The sequence below is a fragment of the Xyrauchen texanus genome, chromosome 39 (genome assembly GCF_025860055.1).
Source record: "Xyrauchen texanus isolate HMW12.3.18 chromosome 39, RBS_HiC_50CHRs, whole genome shotgun sequence".
Taxonomy (NCBI): domain Eukaryota; kingdom Metazoa; phylum Chordata; class Actinopteri; order Cypriniformes; family Catostomidae; genus Xyrauchen; species Xyrauchen texanus.
In genome coordinates, this window is record NC_068314.1 from 23,202,227 (window position 1) to 23,218,508 (window position 16,282).

Below are 16,282 nucleotides of genomic sequence, written 5' to 3' on the forward strand. Positions count from 1 at the left end.
GGAGATGGAAGATTGGATCTCATTGCTGCTCAGTTTAAAAGGCAGTTAATGGGCTGTTAACACATCATGCCAGAGCAGGGCAACCATCAGGTATTTTTTTTTAAATGGTTTAGGACAAGAGTGTTTTATTTGTGTCTGTGCAGGATAGATTTGAAAGAAAGAAAGAAAGAAAGAAAGTAAATGTAGAAGAGTCAGGAGACAACAAAGCAGGCTCAAGATCAGTTCTTTAATTAACAGTATCATTCTACACATACAACTGCAACCATCATTCTACACATCAACAGTAACCGTCATTATGAACATCAAAAAATAAACTCAGAAGCTCTGTCTGATGTAGCTTTCTGGTCAACCTTTCTCCCCCCCCTCTGAATCTCTGGCGTGCCATTTAAGTCTCCCTCTGCCATAACTATAATGAGAGACAGGTGTTAGAGATAATTATGGACCAGGTGCCGAGCCTATCCACTCTCTCTCTCCCGCAGACCGACACATGACCACGCCCCCATGCCACACTGTAGTAACTATGATAGGCTATTTGGAATGATTGAAAGTACACTGAAAAATTATATATATTTTAGCCTTTTTTTTAAGATTTAGACATTTAAATTTCATGACAAAATTCCACCAAATTTAACTGTGTAATATTTATCAAAATGAATTAAAATTAACTTTAAATATTGTATATGTAAAAAAAAAATATATATATATATATATATATATATATATATATATATATATATATATATATATATATATATATTTTTTTTTTTTTTACATATACAATATGTAAAATATATATATTATTAAAATATATATATTATTTGATTAAAGATTACTCGATTAAATTTGATGGAATTTTGTTATAAAGTGTATGGTTACCATGGTAACATTTTTGTAAGGGTGAACAAAACAGACCTTATTCAGCTAGTGCCATCTTTGATTTTTGATTTAGATTTTTCCTTCACGAGGCTGTGAAGGATACGCTTATGTACACTTCAGTGGGCTGTACTGCAGGATTCTAAAGTGTTTTTGGGTCGTTCCGTGGACAAAACATTGATGAAATATCTTTCCAGGAACATTCACAAAGAACTCCACACAACATGAGTTGTGGAAAATCAGATGTGATCTAGGAGATTTTTACAGCTTTATACATTGCGTGCCATTGAAGAGACTGTAATGGCACTTTTTCACTGCATGTTGCGGTTCAACTCGTCTTGACTCACTTTACTTTTCTTTCCACTGCAGTTCAGTGCCGCCTCAACGTGGGTGGGATTATAGCCTGATTGTTGCAATGCCTCTACTGCCGTGACATCATCTTAAATGCAACACAAACATTACTAACCATAAACAATAACACAACCACTAGCTGTTAGCTACTAGCTCATTGTTCTGCATAAAGTAGTTGTTGCATGGTGATTTTACACAAGTATAAAAGTTAAATTGTCCGGGTTGTTTTATAAGAAAGCTTTCCAGTTGCTGGTCAAATAAATAAAGTGAAGCTTTCAAGCAGAATTTAGAGTTAATGTAACAAAACTTCCATCGTGGTGCCCAATAATGCCATGGCTGAGTCCAGGGCACTCTCCCTCCCATTGCTCACCGGTCTATTGCCATAGATAGCGGCCATTTGGTCGAACCACTTCCACTTTGTTCTGTTTGAACCACTCTGTCTGTTGTGGTCCATGATAGTTCTGCAGTCACTTTTATTTATTTTTTTACTTTTCCCTACACTGTTGGTAGGTCCGGTGGTAGCTGTGTGCGGCTAACAGCTAAGACACTTCCTAAAATACTTTTTTGTTTTGCGTCGTTTTGTTCGTCACTAATGAGATGAACGTCTGCACCTTGTTTATTGATCATGGCGTGGTTTTTCGCACAGCCATTTCTTTCTAGCCTATAATTCGAAAGTTGTGTGATGTAGCGGGTTGATGTCCCGTGTCGCAAATCCAGTGATGCCGGTAGTAACATTTATCTCTGACCAATCAGTGGTTTTGACATCAGATTTATTATCGGCTCGGCTTGCTTGGAAACTTGATGGAGATGGTACTAAAAAAGTACTAGGTACCAGGTACCAGGTACTATCCACAGTGGATAACCCCCAAAAAGCGAGCAGAGTCCAGTCAAGTCGAGCTGAACCATGCAGTGGAAAAGCCCCACACAGCCTCCTTGTCATTCCTTTTAAAAATCAAAGATGGCACTAGCATGAATAAGGTCTATGAGTTGCATTGTGTAGCTTGATTGAAACAACATGAAACAACTAGAAGGTTTTTTTTTTTTACTCAAAATGAATTAAATTGAAGCAATATGTTTCAGTCAGTGTCTTATTTATTTGGTCATAATGTTGTTTCTGTTATGAAACATTTTTGCATTCCTTCCTGTGGAGGCGCTGACTACACAGCTTGCATCGCCGTTTGAATTTAACAGCCAATCATAAGCGCCACCTCGGAGCTTCCGCCGAGCTCTTGAGCGCTTCCCTCTCAGCCAATCAGCGCTCGACTCTCATGTTTGCCTGCGTTTTTGAATTCAGAGAGTGAGTTATGCAGAGCCACCCATCAGATCAGTTCTACAATGGACTTAACATTCAAAAGAAACGTATTTTCCTAACTTAATCGTATTTTTTTGGCATGACTTTACGTGGCACTGCGAACTAGTGGTCTCTTGAACCTTGAACTTTAGTAATAATAAACATTAACAGTTCGGCTAACATAAACTCAAGATTGCTGAGCTGGTCTTTTAACCAGCCGAACTCTTTTTTTTCTCCGTTCATCAAGGCCTTTACCACCAAAATAACTGGAACCTTTCAGCTTTTAAACGGTACGTTTTCTTCTTGCATATGTATTAAGCTAAATGCAAAGTTTTATCGGAAAAAAACTTTTGTTTAGAAGTTAGCTAGCTACCCTTGTGCTAGCTCATGTAACTGAAGTGCATTGTGCCTGCCAATATGCTGACACAGAATTGTTTTGTAAAAGCTTGCCAGAACATTAAAATTAGTGATGTTTTATATGATTACACATAAAAATGTACTTTATTATCATCCACATATAGTGAGGTGCAAAAGTAAATTAGTGAAAATGCTTCTATTTTTCACTTTTTGTTATAATTAAATTGTGTGCGTGTGTATATGTGTATGTGTGTATATATATATATCAGCATAACAATATGAGTTAAAGGTTGAGAAACAGATATGAGTTTCAAAATGTCTTTAGTTTAAAGTATTTTGGATGTGCAAATCTGACTTTTTTTTATTAAGGAGGTAACATGTTTGATGTCACAAATTCCTTATTTGATTTGTGACCTATAACCTTAGCAACATTTAACCTAATTCTTCATCTTATGTCATAGCTTTTATTTATTTTCATTTTTAAGGTCATTAAATAAATGCAAAAACTTTTGAACAAAATTCTGATTTCTTTGATTGAAGCTCACTTTCTGAAATCCTCAATTTCACCACCTGTTACTCATTGTTATGCTGATGATACACATTATAATAGGTTTTATTTTAAATGATAAAGAGAGCAAAATAGAAGCATTTTCATTAGTAAACTCTTTTGCACCCCAGTATATATTAGTCTCATTCCCATATAAAAATGGTTTGTTACCCAAACATTCCTTATTAAATGGTGTTCATGAACTTTAAAATTTTTTAATTTTTATAGGAACACTATGCTATAATATAGAATGCATTCAGAAAATAGTTTATATTTAGTCAGCCAATTAATTTAATCAGAATTTATTCAGATCTTAAGAATTACATTTGGGCAGCCAGGGTAATTATTTTTTTTATGGGTTATGCAGTACAGCTCCTCTCAAACAGACAGATTTATCTATATTGAATCAATCCTTATTTATTTCTTTCCTACCTATACCCTTCCTTTTCTCTTAGACGCTCAGCTGTTCACTGCTCACCTTGTTCACTGCTTTCCCTCTGGCCTCCTCCAGTGTTTTATATTCTGGACAGGATTGGGTCACCACCCCTTGTCACAGTGCCATGGCTGACAGCAGCATAGTTACTTTAGGGATGGGCCGCAGCTTGGTGGACTCCTCCGTATATGACTCCCGGATGGCCGAGACCTCTAAGGAACAATTTTTCATGGGTCTCCACACAGAGGAGACAGAGGGTAAGTGAACTGCCCTCCATCTCAATCAGCCTTATATAAGCTGACATTTCTGTAGAGCGACCGTTTTGCTGTGGAGATGCACAATCATAAAAAAAGGTTATTTTCTTCTAAACTACTTTTTCCAAAGAAGTTCACCTCTGCCTGTGGCCATTTAAACTCTCTTTCAGATGTTTTGCCCAGAGTTGAGACCAGGGTGGTGTTGGTGGGGGAGGCCAGCAACTGCATGAAACTTGAAAAAGCTCTACAGGTACTGTTGAAAAGAGGCTGCAGCTTTTCCTTTTGAAATGTTCTCTGTAGCCACATAGTTTCTGTGATTGTCAGTAAATCTGGATGAGCTAAACATATAGGGTTTAATGTAAGACTGTCAGATTTGTTATTTCAAGTTCATTGCAAGTTCTACTGTCGGCTTCAAACTGAGCCATTTCCGCCATCACTCTCTGTAGGTTAGAAAATTGAGATTCTTCTAGTCTTGATTATAAAGTCAGATTAAAGTGTTTGGTAACAGGAAGCAATTTTGTGGGAAATTGCCCCATATAGTGAACTGGTTCAAAGTGTCTAGTACTCTTAGATTCATGTAAGATTAACATTAATCCTTCCTCTTGCCTTAGTGAGACAATCGTTTATTTTGGGAGTTTACATTGCAGCCTTGAGGACCATGGCTTTTCTGATTTGTAACTGGAGTCGCATGTCACCGAACATTGGCCTCAGCATTCTACCACTATTGTGTGGAATGTGAATGGAAAAAGGTTGAAAATGTTAAAACAGTCTTGGGTTTTGGGGAGCACAGGCTAAATTGGGAAATTTAGTCTCTGATGGTTAAGCGTGTGTGTGTGTGTGTGTGTGTGGATGAGAATTTTTTTTTTCTGCTGACCTGGTCAGACTAGTAGTTCAGATATGTACTGGCCATTCCTTTTCACTAGGCCAACCACAAAATTATATATTTAAAAAAATGTATAATACTTACAAATTTTATTTTTAGCAACATAGTTTTGTGTCAGACAATTTACACTCAGTGAGCACTTTCTTAGGTACATCTGTACACCTACTTATTCATGCGATCTAATCATCCAATCGTGTGGCATCAGTGAAATTAATAAAATCAAGCAGATACTGGTCAGGAGCTTCAGTTAATGTTCACATCAACCATCAGAATGGGGAAAAATGTGATCTCAGTGATTTTGACCGTGGCATGATTCTTGGTGACAGACAGGCTAGTTTGAGTATTTCTGTAACTGCTGATATTCACACACAACAGCCTCAAGTTTCTCTTGAGAGCTTTCTGTTCTTGGCTGACAGAAGTGTAACCCGACATGATCTTCTGCTGTTTTAGCCCATCCGACTCAAGATTTGACATGGTGTGCATTCTGAGATGCTATTTTGCTCACTGCAATTGTACAGAGTGGCTGTGGGCTTTCTGTCAGCTTGAACCATTCTGGCCATTCTCTGTTGACCTCTCTCATCAACAAGGCATTTTCATCTGCAGAACAGTTACTGGATGTTTTTTTTTTTTCTTTTTTGGCACCATTCTGAGTAAATTCTAGAGACTGTTGTGCATGAAAATCACAGGAAAACAGCTCATCTGGCACCAAAAACCCTGCTGTGGTCAAAATCACTGAGATACATTTTTATCCCATTCTGATGGTTGATGTGAACACTAACTGAAGCTGCTGACCCATTTCTGCATGATTTTATGCATTGCACTGTAGTGCTGATACGATTAGTCGGCGTTATCGACAACATTGACAAATGAAAATGTTTTTGTTATCGAATATTCGTTTGATTTAATTGTATGTAACGTGATCACATTAATTTGAGGCTTGCTAGGAGAAGTGCAGCTTGTGCCTGATTTAGGAGAATAAGAAAACACACCTCAGTCCAGACACACTCCAGACTTTTAAAACAGCTTAAGGTGAGGTAGATCGCAAAGTGTGAGGACCGCTATACTGAAGAACAAAAATTTGTTATCTGAGAAAGTTGAATATAATATAAAATATTTTAAGATTTTCAAAAATCAAAATCCTTAAAACACAATACATTTTTCTGAGAAGCAATATGTAAGATATTTAGACTTGGTTTCAGAGTATCTGCAATATACTTATTTTGTCTTTACTGCACTGGCATAAGTATAAACGAGTGAAAAATACACTTATTTACAAAATACACTTATTCAAGATACATTCTCTGAAAGCAAGTCTAAATATCTTACAGTAAATGTATCTTTAAGAATTTTGTATATTTTTAAATGGAAAACAAGACAAAAACACTTGATGCAGTGAATTTCTCTACTGAATTAAATTTAATAAATAGTTTTTTCCCCTTTAATTCAGTGAATGTTATTTAGAGGTATTTTTAAAAGATGATTTTGGCCTCTATTGTTAGTGAGCACATTTCAAACAAACTTTTAACTAGGGACACAAGTTGAATAGTCATTTAAGAGCTAATGATAAATCTTTGCTATAATCGCCTGAAATGTCTAATAATCGTATGATTAGTTGATTATCAAAATAATCACTATTTGCAGCCCTATTGTACTGCTGCCACACATTTGGCTGATTAGATAATCGCTTGAATAAGTAAGTTTACATGTGTAACTGAAAGTGGTCGGTGAGTGTATATTTATAATTATTCATTGCCATCGGTCGATTCATCTGTTTAGGCCTGCATACAGTTTTTTTTAATATGATACATAGAGGAAGGAGGGGTGTTCCTGAAGCTGTATTCTCTTTGCCGTTGTCATGATATGAGAAGTCTTCAGATGCAACGTCTTTTAGCAATCCTCCTTTTTGTTATGCACAGACTGGTTGATCAGAGAGGAGCAAGTCAGTAATGCTTCATTATTAAAGTAGCAGAAATTCATCCTGGTCTTTATTTAACATTTGTTTGAAGTTCTCGTCTCAGTTCTGATAGATTGTAAAGCCCTTCTGTCTGGGAAATTTGTCAGCTTTGGGTTGCTAGGTTGATGTCAATTCTTCATTTGTACAGGCCATCACAATAATGGAAGTCCCAGTGGTAAAGATCAAGGAAGGCCAGCCGGGCACAGAGGCATGCGAAAAATTTATCAAATCTATAGTCAATATGGTACGTTTCGGGACTGGGATCTTTGTATGCTTGAGAGCACAGGGGGAATTTGTGGCATGGTGTACTAAGGGGGATTGGGTGTGGCACCAGGCTGTTCAATGTCAAACTAACTCATGTGGTGGTCTGGACTAAATTCTAACAGTGTAATCTAACTTGTTGTTCTGTGTTTCTCCAACAGGAGGTCTCTACTTTAATCCATTGAATTAAGAATAATTAATTCAATCAATTACTTAATCAGTCCCTTGCTGATTAACCCCCTTTTTAATTTTGTATGTAAATTCATCTTTAATTCTAACTGATCTTTATTTTTGCCTTTTATGTAAGTCACAGAACACTTATTTCTTAAAGCAGTGGTTCTCAAATTGGGGGGCAGAGGTATTTTACGTGGGGTGTGGAAGACTACCCTCGGCTGCAATGATGGAAGAACAACTATGCGTGATTTTCCTCTGCCGTGGAAATATAGTTCTAATTTCTAAGGGGGGTGTGACCTCCAAATATTGAGAACCGCTGTCTTAAACAGATGTTTAGGGTTCAAAACAAGTTAAGCTTAGTTGACAGCATTTGTTGCATAATGTTGATTACTTATATTGATTGCCAGAAAACTAAGTTAGACTTAGTTTTTAGACTACTTTTTATTTAAAAATAAAGGGGCGAAAATTGCAGTTGTAGTAAGGCACTTACAATGTAAGTGAATAGCCAGTCCAACATTAAATTATGTTTTACAAGTATTCAGACCCCTGACCAATTCTATCATATTACCGAATTACAAATGTCATTCTGATTGTTTTATTAATTATTTCAGTGTTTTAAAATAAAACGCAATCAATTATTGTAAGGTGACATTGTTTAATATTTGGTTGAGCCACCTTTTGCTGCGATAATGGCTTTACATCTTTTGGGGGTACATATATACCAGCTTTTCACACAGTGACGAAGTGATTTTGGCCAATCTTCTTGGCAGATTTGCTCCAGGTTGTCCAGGTTGGTTGGGTGACGCATGTGGACTGCAATTTTCAAATAGTGACAGAGATTATCAATAGAATTGAGATCAGGACATTGACTGGGACACTTTAGGACATTTATCTTTTTGTTCTTGAGCCACTCCAATGTTGCTTTGTCCTTGTGCTTGGGATCATTGTCGTGCTGAAAGGTGAATTTCCTCACAAGCTTCAGTTTTTTTAGCAGACTGAAGCAGGTTCTCTTGCAGTGTTTCCATATATTTTGCCCCATCAATTCTAACAAGATGCCCAGTCCATACTGATGAGAAGCATCCCCACAGCATGATGCTGCCACCACCATATTTCACTGTAGGGATGGTGTGTCTTGAGGCATAGGAAGTGTTAGGTTTGCGCAACACATAGCGCTTTGAGTTTTGTCCAAAAAGCTCTGTCTTGATCTTATCTGACCACAAAACCTTCTCCCACGTCATAGCTGGGTCACTCGTATGCTTTCTGGCAAACTCTAGACGTGCTTTCAGATGGTACTTTTTGAGTAACGGCTTCTATCGTGCCACCCCCATACAGGCCAGGCCAGCGTTATGCAGTGCTCGATGTGGTTGACTGGTGCACCATTACTCCACTCCCAGCCACTGAACTCTGTAGCTCCTTCAAAGTGATTGTTGGCCTCTCTGTGGCTTCTCTCACCTCTCTGTGGCTTCTCACAAGTCTCCTTTTTGTTAGAGCGCTGAGTTTTGAGGGACAGCCTTTGCTTGGCAGTCCCTGGGTGGTGTGGTGCAGCTTCCACTTCCTGAATATTGATCCAACTGTGCTCACTGGGATATCCAAACATTTGGATAATATTGTGTACCTTTTCCATAATCTTTGCAATTTTATTACTTTATCTCTAACTTCTGTGAAATGCTCTTTGGTCTTAATTTTCCTTCAGATTCACAGCCTGATCAAAGATCCTCAAACAAAGGGCATTTATCCAAAAAATTTGATTACCATTAATTCACAGGTGGATACCAAAGTTGCAAAGTAAACTTGTCCTCGTTTGGGCAATTTCTTTCATCGGTGTAACCTGCCAGCTTCCACAGCACAAGGATTGAGTACTTATGCAAGCAAGATATTTTTTTAGATATATATTTCCCAACATAAAACCAATTCCAGCTAACAATAATTGATTTTGAGTTCCAGGCAGTGTTTTAAAATAAAAATATCAAACAGACTGAAATTGTATTGCACCATTTGTAATTCAGTAATATGAGATAATTGGTCTGGGGTCTGAATAATTTTGCAAGGCAGTGTATGTGTATATTTATATATAATGAATGGACAAGTACAAATATTTTTTGTATTATTCAACATTGTGCCACAAATGCTGTTGATTTGAGCTTAACTTTTATTATACCCAGAATGCTCCATTAAAGCTAATCTAATATGACAACAAATCTCATTGTTTTTTCAAATGTCAGGTCTAGTTGAAAGTAGTTGAGGCTTTCTGTTCCATTCCGTTGTGCTCTGTCTAGCCATATTTGAATGCAAGAATTAAATTCAGTTCAGTGAGCTTTATTGGCATGAATGTAGTACATACAATATTGCCAAAGCTTTTGATTTTTTGTAACAATGAATCAAACTTTCCATTGAGACGTTAAAGTTGGCATCAATAGAACAATGTTAATTGAACTGGTAATAATAAAAGTAATAAAGTTAGTTTGAAGTAGGAAAGAATATATTTTTATTGAATTAACAAAAGGTCATGTGGAACAGGGGGCTTATTGGTTGTTCCTCTGGTTGTGGCAGGCAGACACATTTGTGCAAGAATCTATCCTGTGTAAACTGCCCCTAAAATATGAAATTCTTGTAATTCTCAACTGTGTCCACTAAATCTTTTGACAAATGACTGTCAAATCATGTTAACACCTTTACCATCCCTTTAACACCTTTTAGAACCTTTCCAAAAAAAAAAAAAAGAAATCTTGTTGCGTTTAAGGCAGTCTGTGCCCTATGCTTATCACAAACCAGCTGATGTGTTTATTGATAATATATCTATTGATAACAAAATTATATTCTCCACCACTCCAATAATGAGTATTCTTCATCCTATCAGGAGATAAACACCCCCTGTATCAAGACTGACAATGTCAGAGATTTTGGCGATGGAGAGAATTGTGAGTTCGAGACTGTGTTTGTACTAAAAGACTTCCAGGCTCCAGAATACAGCTCCCTGTACAAGAATGACAGTCGTATTCTGGGGCCTCCAGCGGTGATGTACTGCGCCAGCAAGGGAGAGGTATGACCTGAAATAAAGCAACTCAAGTACACACACAATCATAACCTCTTGTGGTTGTTTTCCTAAAGTGGTGAAATAGTTTGACACTACAGTGGCACAAATCAGCGTTTGCTTGCTGTCATGGGTTGAGCAGAAAGCTTGTTGAAAATTTGGCTTACAACAGGATTTGTAAAGCCTGAAAAATTTATTTAGCTTATCGGAGTGTAAGCAGCCGGAGTGTCCTCTCCCTCAGATACCAGAGCAAAATGAACAGTTGACCAGCCAGCATTCAGTACAGGATGGAAAGATTAAGTCCAGCATACAAAAATAGAGATACGACTACAACACTTCAGTGAGAACTGAGGGTTTGTCTGAGTGCTTATTAAATCTTGCGATACACTGCTCGGTTGCCACAGTGCACGGTCCAAAATTTTATCTGAAATGGGCCAGTTTCTTCATTTTTGTGGTCTTGTTCTCCCCTGAAGTCTGCTGAAAATACTATTCAAGGTTTCTGAACAATAAACTGCTATATTTTAGTTGTTTATGACCATTTCCGCACACCGATACACAAGTGCAACACCACTTTACATGTACATAAAGGTGCAGGTATTGCACGTAGAATGTATCGTTGTCAGTCAAAAACAGTGAATCTAATCACTGGCTGCACGATTATAGCAAAAATCATAATTGTTGATTATTGCTCTCGATATTGTAATCCCGATTATTAATGTCGATTTGAAATTTTTAATTACCGTGACATCACAAATCAAGCAACTGTGTGGTTCTTCAGAGTAGTAGATTTCAATTGTGGATATGAGCTGCGCTCCAGTTTCTATTAAGCATTATATTTTATATAATGTTTAAGGTAAGGCAAATGAAAATTATTGTTATTTTATATCTATGGTATTGAATAAATTACTGCTTAAATTATTAGTCCACGTACAGTAAATAATATGGCATATTCAATATTCAAACTTATTAACAGCTGATTTATATCGACCAAGTTACTGCATTCAGTAAGCACGTAGGTGGCTAGACAGGGGACCATTCATCCCGTTAGATCTTCAGTGGAGATCTTGTTCATGTAAGATCATCGTTAGATAATTTTTGGCCTCAGTGGTTGCACTTTGGAAATTAAAATTTTATGTTGGCTACACCTCAAACACAAATCAAATTTATATTGGCCTATTTATTAACATGATAAAACAAAACTGTTTTGATAAAAAATAAATATAAATTTTTTTTTAATAAATTGTTCACAGAAATTGAGCAACGCGACAAACTCTCCCATTACAATGACTGCTGTCATTCACTGCAGGTTTACACTGATTGAGATCTGCATTTCGACGCAAGCTCAGTGACGCTCCACACAAAGTTCTGCACTCTCACGGATGCTCTCATTAAAAACAAAGCCATCTAATCAGCATAACAACTCAATTATTAACACAGCGTCTGTGCCTTGATTAGAACGGGATCATTTTAGTTTTGTCGTGTTGCTCATTTGCTGTGTATTTAACATCTAAGTTCAAAGCGAGCGGTGCAATATGCAATGAATCCAAAATAATTACAAAGTGCTTTTCACTCTTGTTCTACAGCTTCTTTTCCAGTGTCAGTAGATGTTTCTTTAGTATTCATTTTCGTGTGCCACACGAACAGAGCTAGAACATAAAGCAAGCATCTGGGCATTCTGATGATTTAAAACTTGCGCATTAGGATCAGTTGTCATTACAGATAGGACGGAGGACTAATCTAAGCAGCTCTGATTGGCAATTGCCATTTAATTGCTAAACTGACATGTTAGTGATTTCTTAGAATACTCAATCACTGCAAATACATGTTGTAAATAGAAACCATTGTCGCAACAGAAGCAGACTTAACTTGAACGCTGTAATCATCAGTTTTCATGATTACATAATCGTGGTAATCGTAGTTTTCTGATTAATTGTGCATCCCTAAATCACTGTACAAACAAAAGTTAAATATGAAGATGTTTGCACTTCTACAAAAATTAACAAAGTGACATCTGTGAGTTTGCGGGTTAAAAAATGGTGCATTTGCTAGTGATGCACCGATATGAAAATTCTGGGCCGAAACCGAAAATTTTAAAATAGTTTTAATTATTGTATTAATATTAGGCTTTTAATTTCATGAATTTAATTAATCTGATTTGGGAAAAACTACAAACAAATAAAATGATCACACTTTTATTGAAAGTAACACACCAGCATTGGACAGAAAATGTATTAAAACTAGGGCTGTCGATTTAACACGTTAATTCATTGCGATTTATTTTACAAAAAATAACGCGTTAAAAAAATTAACACGATCGCATGCCCATAGACCATAATAAGGAAGATTCCTGAGAAATGCTTTGTTTGCTTAAAGTTACTCATACAGTCTTTTAAACCACAGAATTTTATTTTATATACATGCATCCAACTTGTCACCAAAGTAGCACGATAAAAAGTTAACAGATTGTATATGCACAGACATCATATCTAAACGTGATCTTCGCATGCACACAACCACGTCTGCTAAGGTGCAGATGTAATTTTCATTCACACAAACAGCAACTCAAACAGTCTTTTCAGGAAAATAATACATTTGTTTTCTGAAACAGACAGCCAAACTATCACAAAAGCACCACAATAACAGTTTAAACTCGTGCATCCACAGTGGAAACATGCTGATCGAGTGCGATTATCTGATGCACGCAGCCAAGTCTGTTTACATTAGCGCTAGACACACACAGACACACACAATGTCAGAGAAATCCATATAGGCTAACTGGACTGCTGATATTATTTGTTTTTTACAGCTATAAAAACTAAAAACCAATGCAGTACAGCAGACAACTAATTTGTTCACTATATGTCTAGATCAAAAATGTAAGTAAAAAATTATCGTCTACACTCTGCTCCCTCTAGCGGCTGTGCAGTGTCATGTGCAAAAACAACTCAATCCAGGGGGCACTGCAGGGGAATTTGGACCTTACTCATGAAAAGGTTCATGGAAAACTAGTTCAGTGGTGCTCAGTGGCGCAGAAAAATGTTGCCCCCAGAGCCGTAGTTATGGTGTTTTTGATGGATGCCATATGGCGATGACTGTGTGCGTACATTTATTTAAAATAAATAAAAGTGTACAAATTTAAGAAGCTGTTTTCCTGAATTTCTCAGCCACTTGTGTCATCAAATGGAATTGCAAAAATAATAACTTATTTCGATTTTTCTCATGCTCAAACAAAACGTGTTGAAGCTGTGAATTATTAACTTATAGTTGTATTATTGCATATTTGCTGGGATGGATATATTTGAACATTGACAATCACTTTAAGACTTCTGTATGTAAATTACCTGTTATTATTGGCAGTCCTCTGTTTTCCGACATAAAATACTCATTCTCTCTTTCTTTCCTTTATTTTCTGTAGCCTTTGCCGTTCTGCTCCAGGCCTCTTTATTCTATGACCATGCTGAACTTGTCTCTCTGCTTCACTGGATTCCGTAAAAAGGATGAAGTGGTATGTACCAAATTTCCACTTGGTTGACACCAAGTACAAACTATAGAGCCATTTCTTTTTATTACTTGCTCTAAATAAATGTGCTTTCCTCAGGTAAACCTGGTCAACTTAGTCCATCACATGGGCGGCACTATCCGAAAAGATTTTGACAGTGCTAAAGTCACACACCTCATCGCCCATTCGACACATGGTGAAAAATACAGGGTCTGTATCCAACCCCTCCACATACACACCTATCTCATCCTTCAGTGTTACATAGTGAACCATCAGAAATCAGAGATGTTGAAGTCTGAAGTCATTTTATTGGTGCTGACTGACCCTGCTTTAATGCCACGATCTATGATTGTGGTCGCAGGTCTTGTGGACAGAAATCGGTTAAAGGAATAGTTCACCCAAAAATGAAAATTCTCACCCTCATGCCATCCCAGATGTACATGGCTTTATTTCTTCTGCCTTCTGAAGCGATCCAATCAGGTTTGTGTGAGAACAGACCCAAAATGTATATGATGAGAGAATTTTCATTTCTGGGTGAACTATTCCTTGAAGCTTTAAAGTGAAGCTTTTGTGTTTTCCTTGAAGACTTCTTTCAGAGACATTTGTAGTCTACTTTAATTTGAAGATGAACACACAACCAGAATTTTAAATGACAAACCATTCCATTTTAGTGGTAGACTGATATATCGGTTTTACTGATTATTCTGTGTCGATAGTTGGTTTTTGGGACTTATCATTATCGGAAAAAATCTATGGCTATAGTTGCAGATCGTTTTTTCATAATTTAAAAATAAGAGTTCCTGGTGTGTTTCGGGCTTGTTTATGCATAGAAATCTAGGGTAATACACAATCTTGGATTCTATTCATTAAGGACTCTTTGTCTGCTGCGATCATAGTAAGGAAAAAATAAGACAATTTATTTTACATTATATAAATGGGAGAAAAAAAAATAAAACTATTGGCCTATCCACCACCTTTGTTATCTTTGCAAAATCCACTGTTGTTTTCTCATTAATGCGTTAGCCTTTCAAAATGCCCCTTTTCTTCAAAATTATTAACTAAAAAACACTTGGAAAATTTGTTTCAGTCCTGTAGTGCCCAGTGTCTGGCAGTCATGTCAAGGCAATCAAACCCCAGGTGTGCTCTCCATAACAGAGTCTCCTGTCCACCATTGATGTGTCTGTGTTATTTAAATAGAGTTTGATTAAAACAGTTCTCATGTATCTCTCTTCACAGCAGGCTGAATTGAGCTGAATCATTCATTAGGTTCCCATGCATAATGCATCAAGCAAGGTCTCTTCCTTCCTGATTCACTTGTTTCCTTCTCTCTTTCTTTCTTTTTAGTTGGCAGTGTGCATGGGCACACCCATCCTCACCCCTGAGTGGATACGCAAGGCTTGGGATCACCGAGATGACATGTAAGATTGTGTGTTTGAGGCGTAAACACTTCCCCCTTGTGTCAATCCCCCTGACTGTGAGTGTAGAGGAGTAAAAACTGTTAATGATGAGGCAGAAAAGTCCAGCCACTGGTGCTCAAATGAAACAGACCCTCCCCCCTCCCATATTTTAAGCATTTTCGACTGCACTCTGGTTTTGACGTTCCACACATTCATCGAACATTGAACTTGACCTTTCACATTAATAACCTGACACTCTGGAATGCATGATGCATGAAGTGTGTTTTTTCCCCCCCGTTCTTCACACTGTCCACTTTGCTCCCTCTACCAGGGTTCCCTCTGGTGTGGAAAACCTGGAAACCATAGTAATTTTTTAAAGGAATATTTCACCCACAAATTTAAATTCTCATAATTTACCCACCCTCATTCCATCCCAGATGTGTATGAAGGTCAGCAGAACACATGAAGAATATTTCAGCTCTGTAGGTCCATAAAATGCAGGTGAATGGGTGCCAACATTTTTAAAGCTCCAAAAAGTGTATATATTGCCATCATAAAAAATAATCCATCCAATTCTAGTGGTCTAATGTCTTCTGAAGTGAAACGCTAGGTGTATAAGAAATGGATAAATATTTAAAACTTGCCAAGAAGCTTGACCACAATCCTCATGAATGTTTTTTTAACGTTTTAAATATTTATCTATTTCAATATATCGTATGGATTACTTTTATAATAGCTATGTTTGGAGCTTCAAAAAGTTGGCACCCATTTAATTGCCTTCAGAGCTGAAAAATTCTAAAAAATTTAATTTGTGTTGAATTAAGTCAGTCACACACCTGGGATGGCATGAGGGTGAGTAAATTATGAGAATTTTCATTTTTGGGTGAACTATTCCTTTAAATTGTTATTCTTTCTTTCAGACCTTTGAATACGTGTGTGTGTGTTTTTTTTTTTTTTATAGTTAGCTCAGCTCTAAA

At 37.0% G+C, this 16,282-nt stretch overlaps 1 protein-coding gene across 2 annotated transcripts in view; it reads left to right on the top strand.

Annotated features, from left to right (window-relative positions):
- Nucleotides 1–2,548: 2,548 nt before the first annotated feature.
- The window catches only part of LOC127632486 (protein ECT2-like), a 43,338-nt gene continuing 29,604 nt past the window's right edge, over nucleotides 2,549–16,282 (top strand). The window contains exons 1-8 of one of the 2 annotated variants that reach the window (XM_052111078.1): nucleotides 2,549–2,805; nucleotides 3,875–4,109; nucleotides 4,277–4,356; nucleotides 7,092–7,187; nucleotides 10,236–10,418; nucleotides 13,825–13,914; nucleotides 14,008–14,118; nucleotides 15,253–15,326. In XM_052111078.1, the coding sequence (XP_051967038.1) occupies nucleotides 3,980–4,109; nucleotides 4,277–4,356; nucleotides 7,092–7,187; nucleotides 10,236–10,418; nucleotides 13,825–13,914; nucleotides 14,008–14,118; nucleotides 15,253–15,326 (764 nt within the window). In that variant the 5' untranslated portion in view covers nucleotides 2,549–2,805; nucleotides 3,875–3,979. The remainder of the gene's footprint in view (nucleotides 2,806–3,874; nucleotides 4,110–4,276; nucleotides 4,357–7,091; nucleotides 7,188–10,235; nucleotides 10,419–13,824; nucleotides 13,915–14,007; nucleotides 14,119–15,252; nucleotides 15,327–16,282) is intronic. The other variant, XM_052111079.1, reaches the window with a different exon arrangement.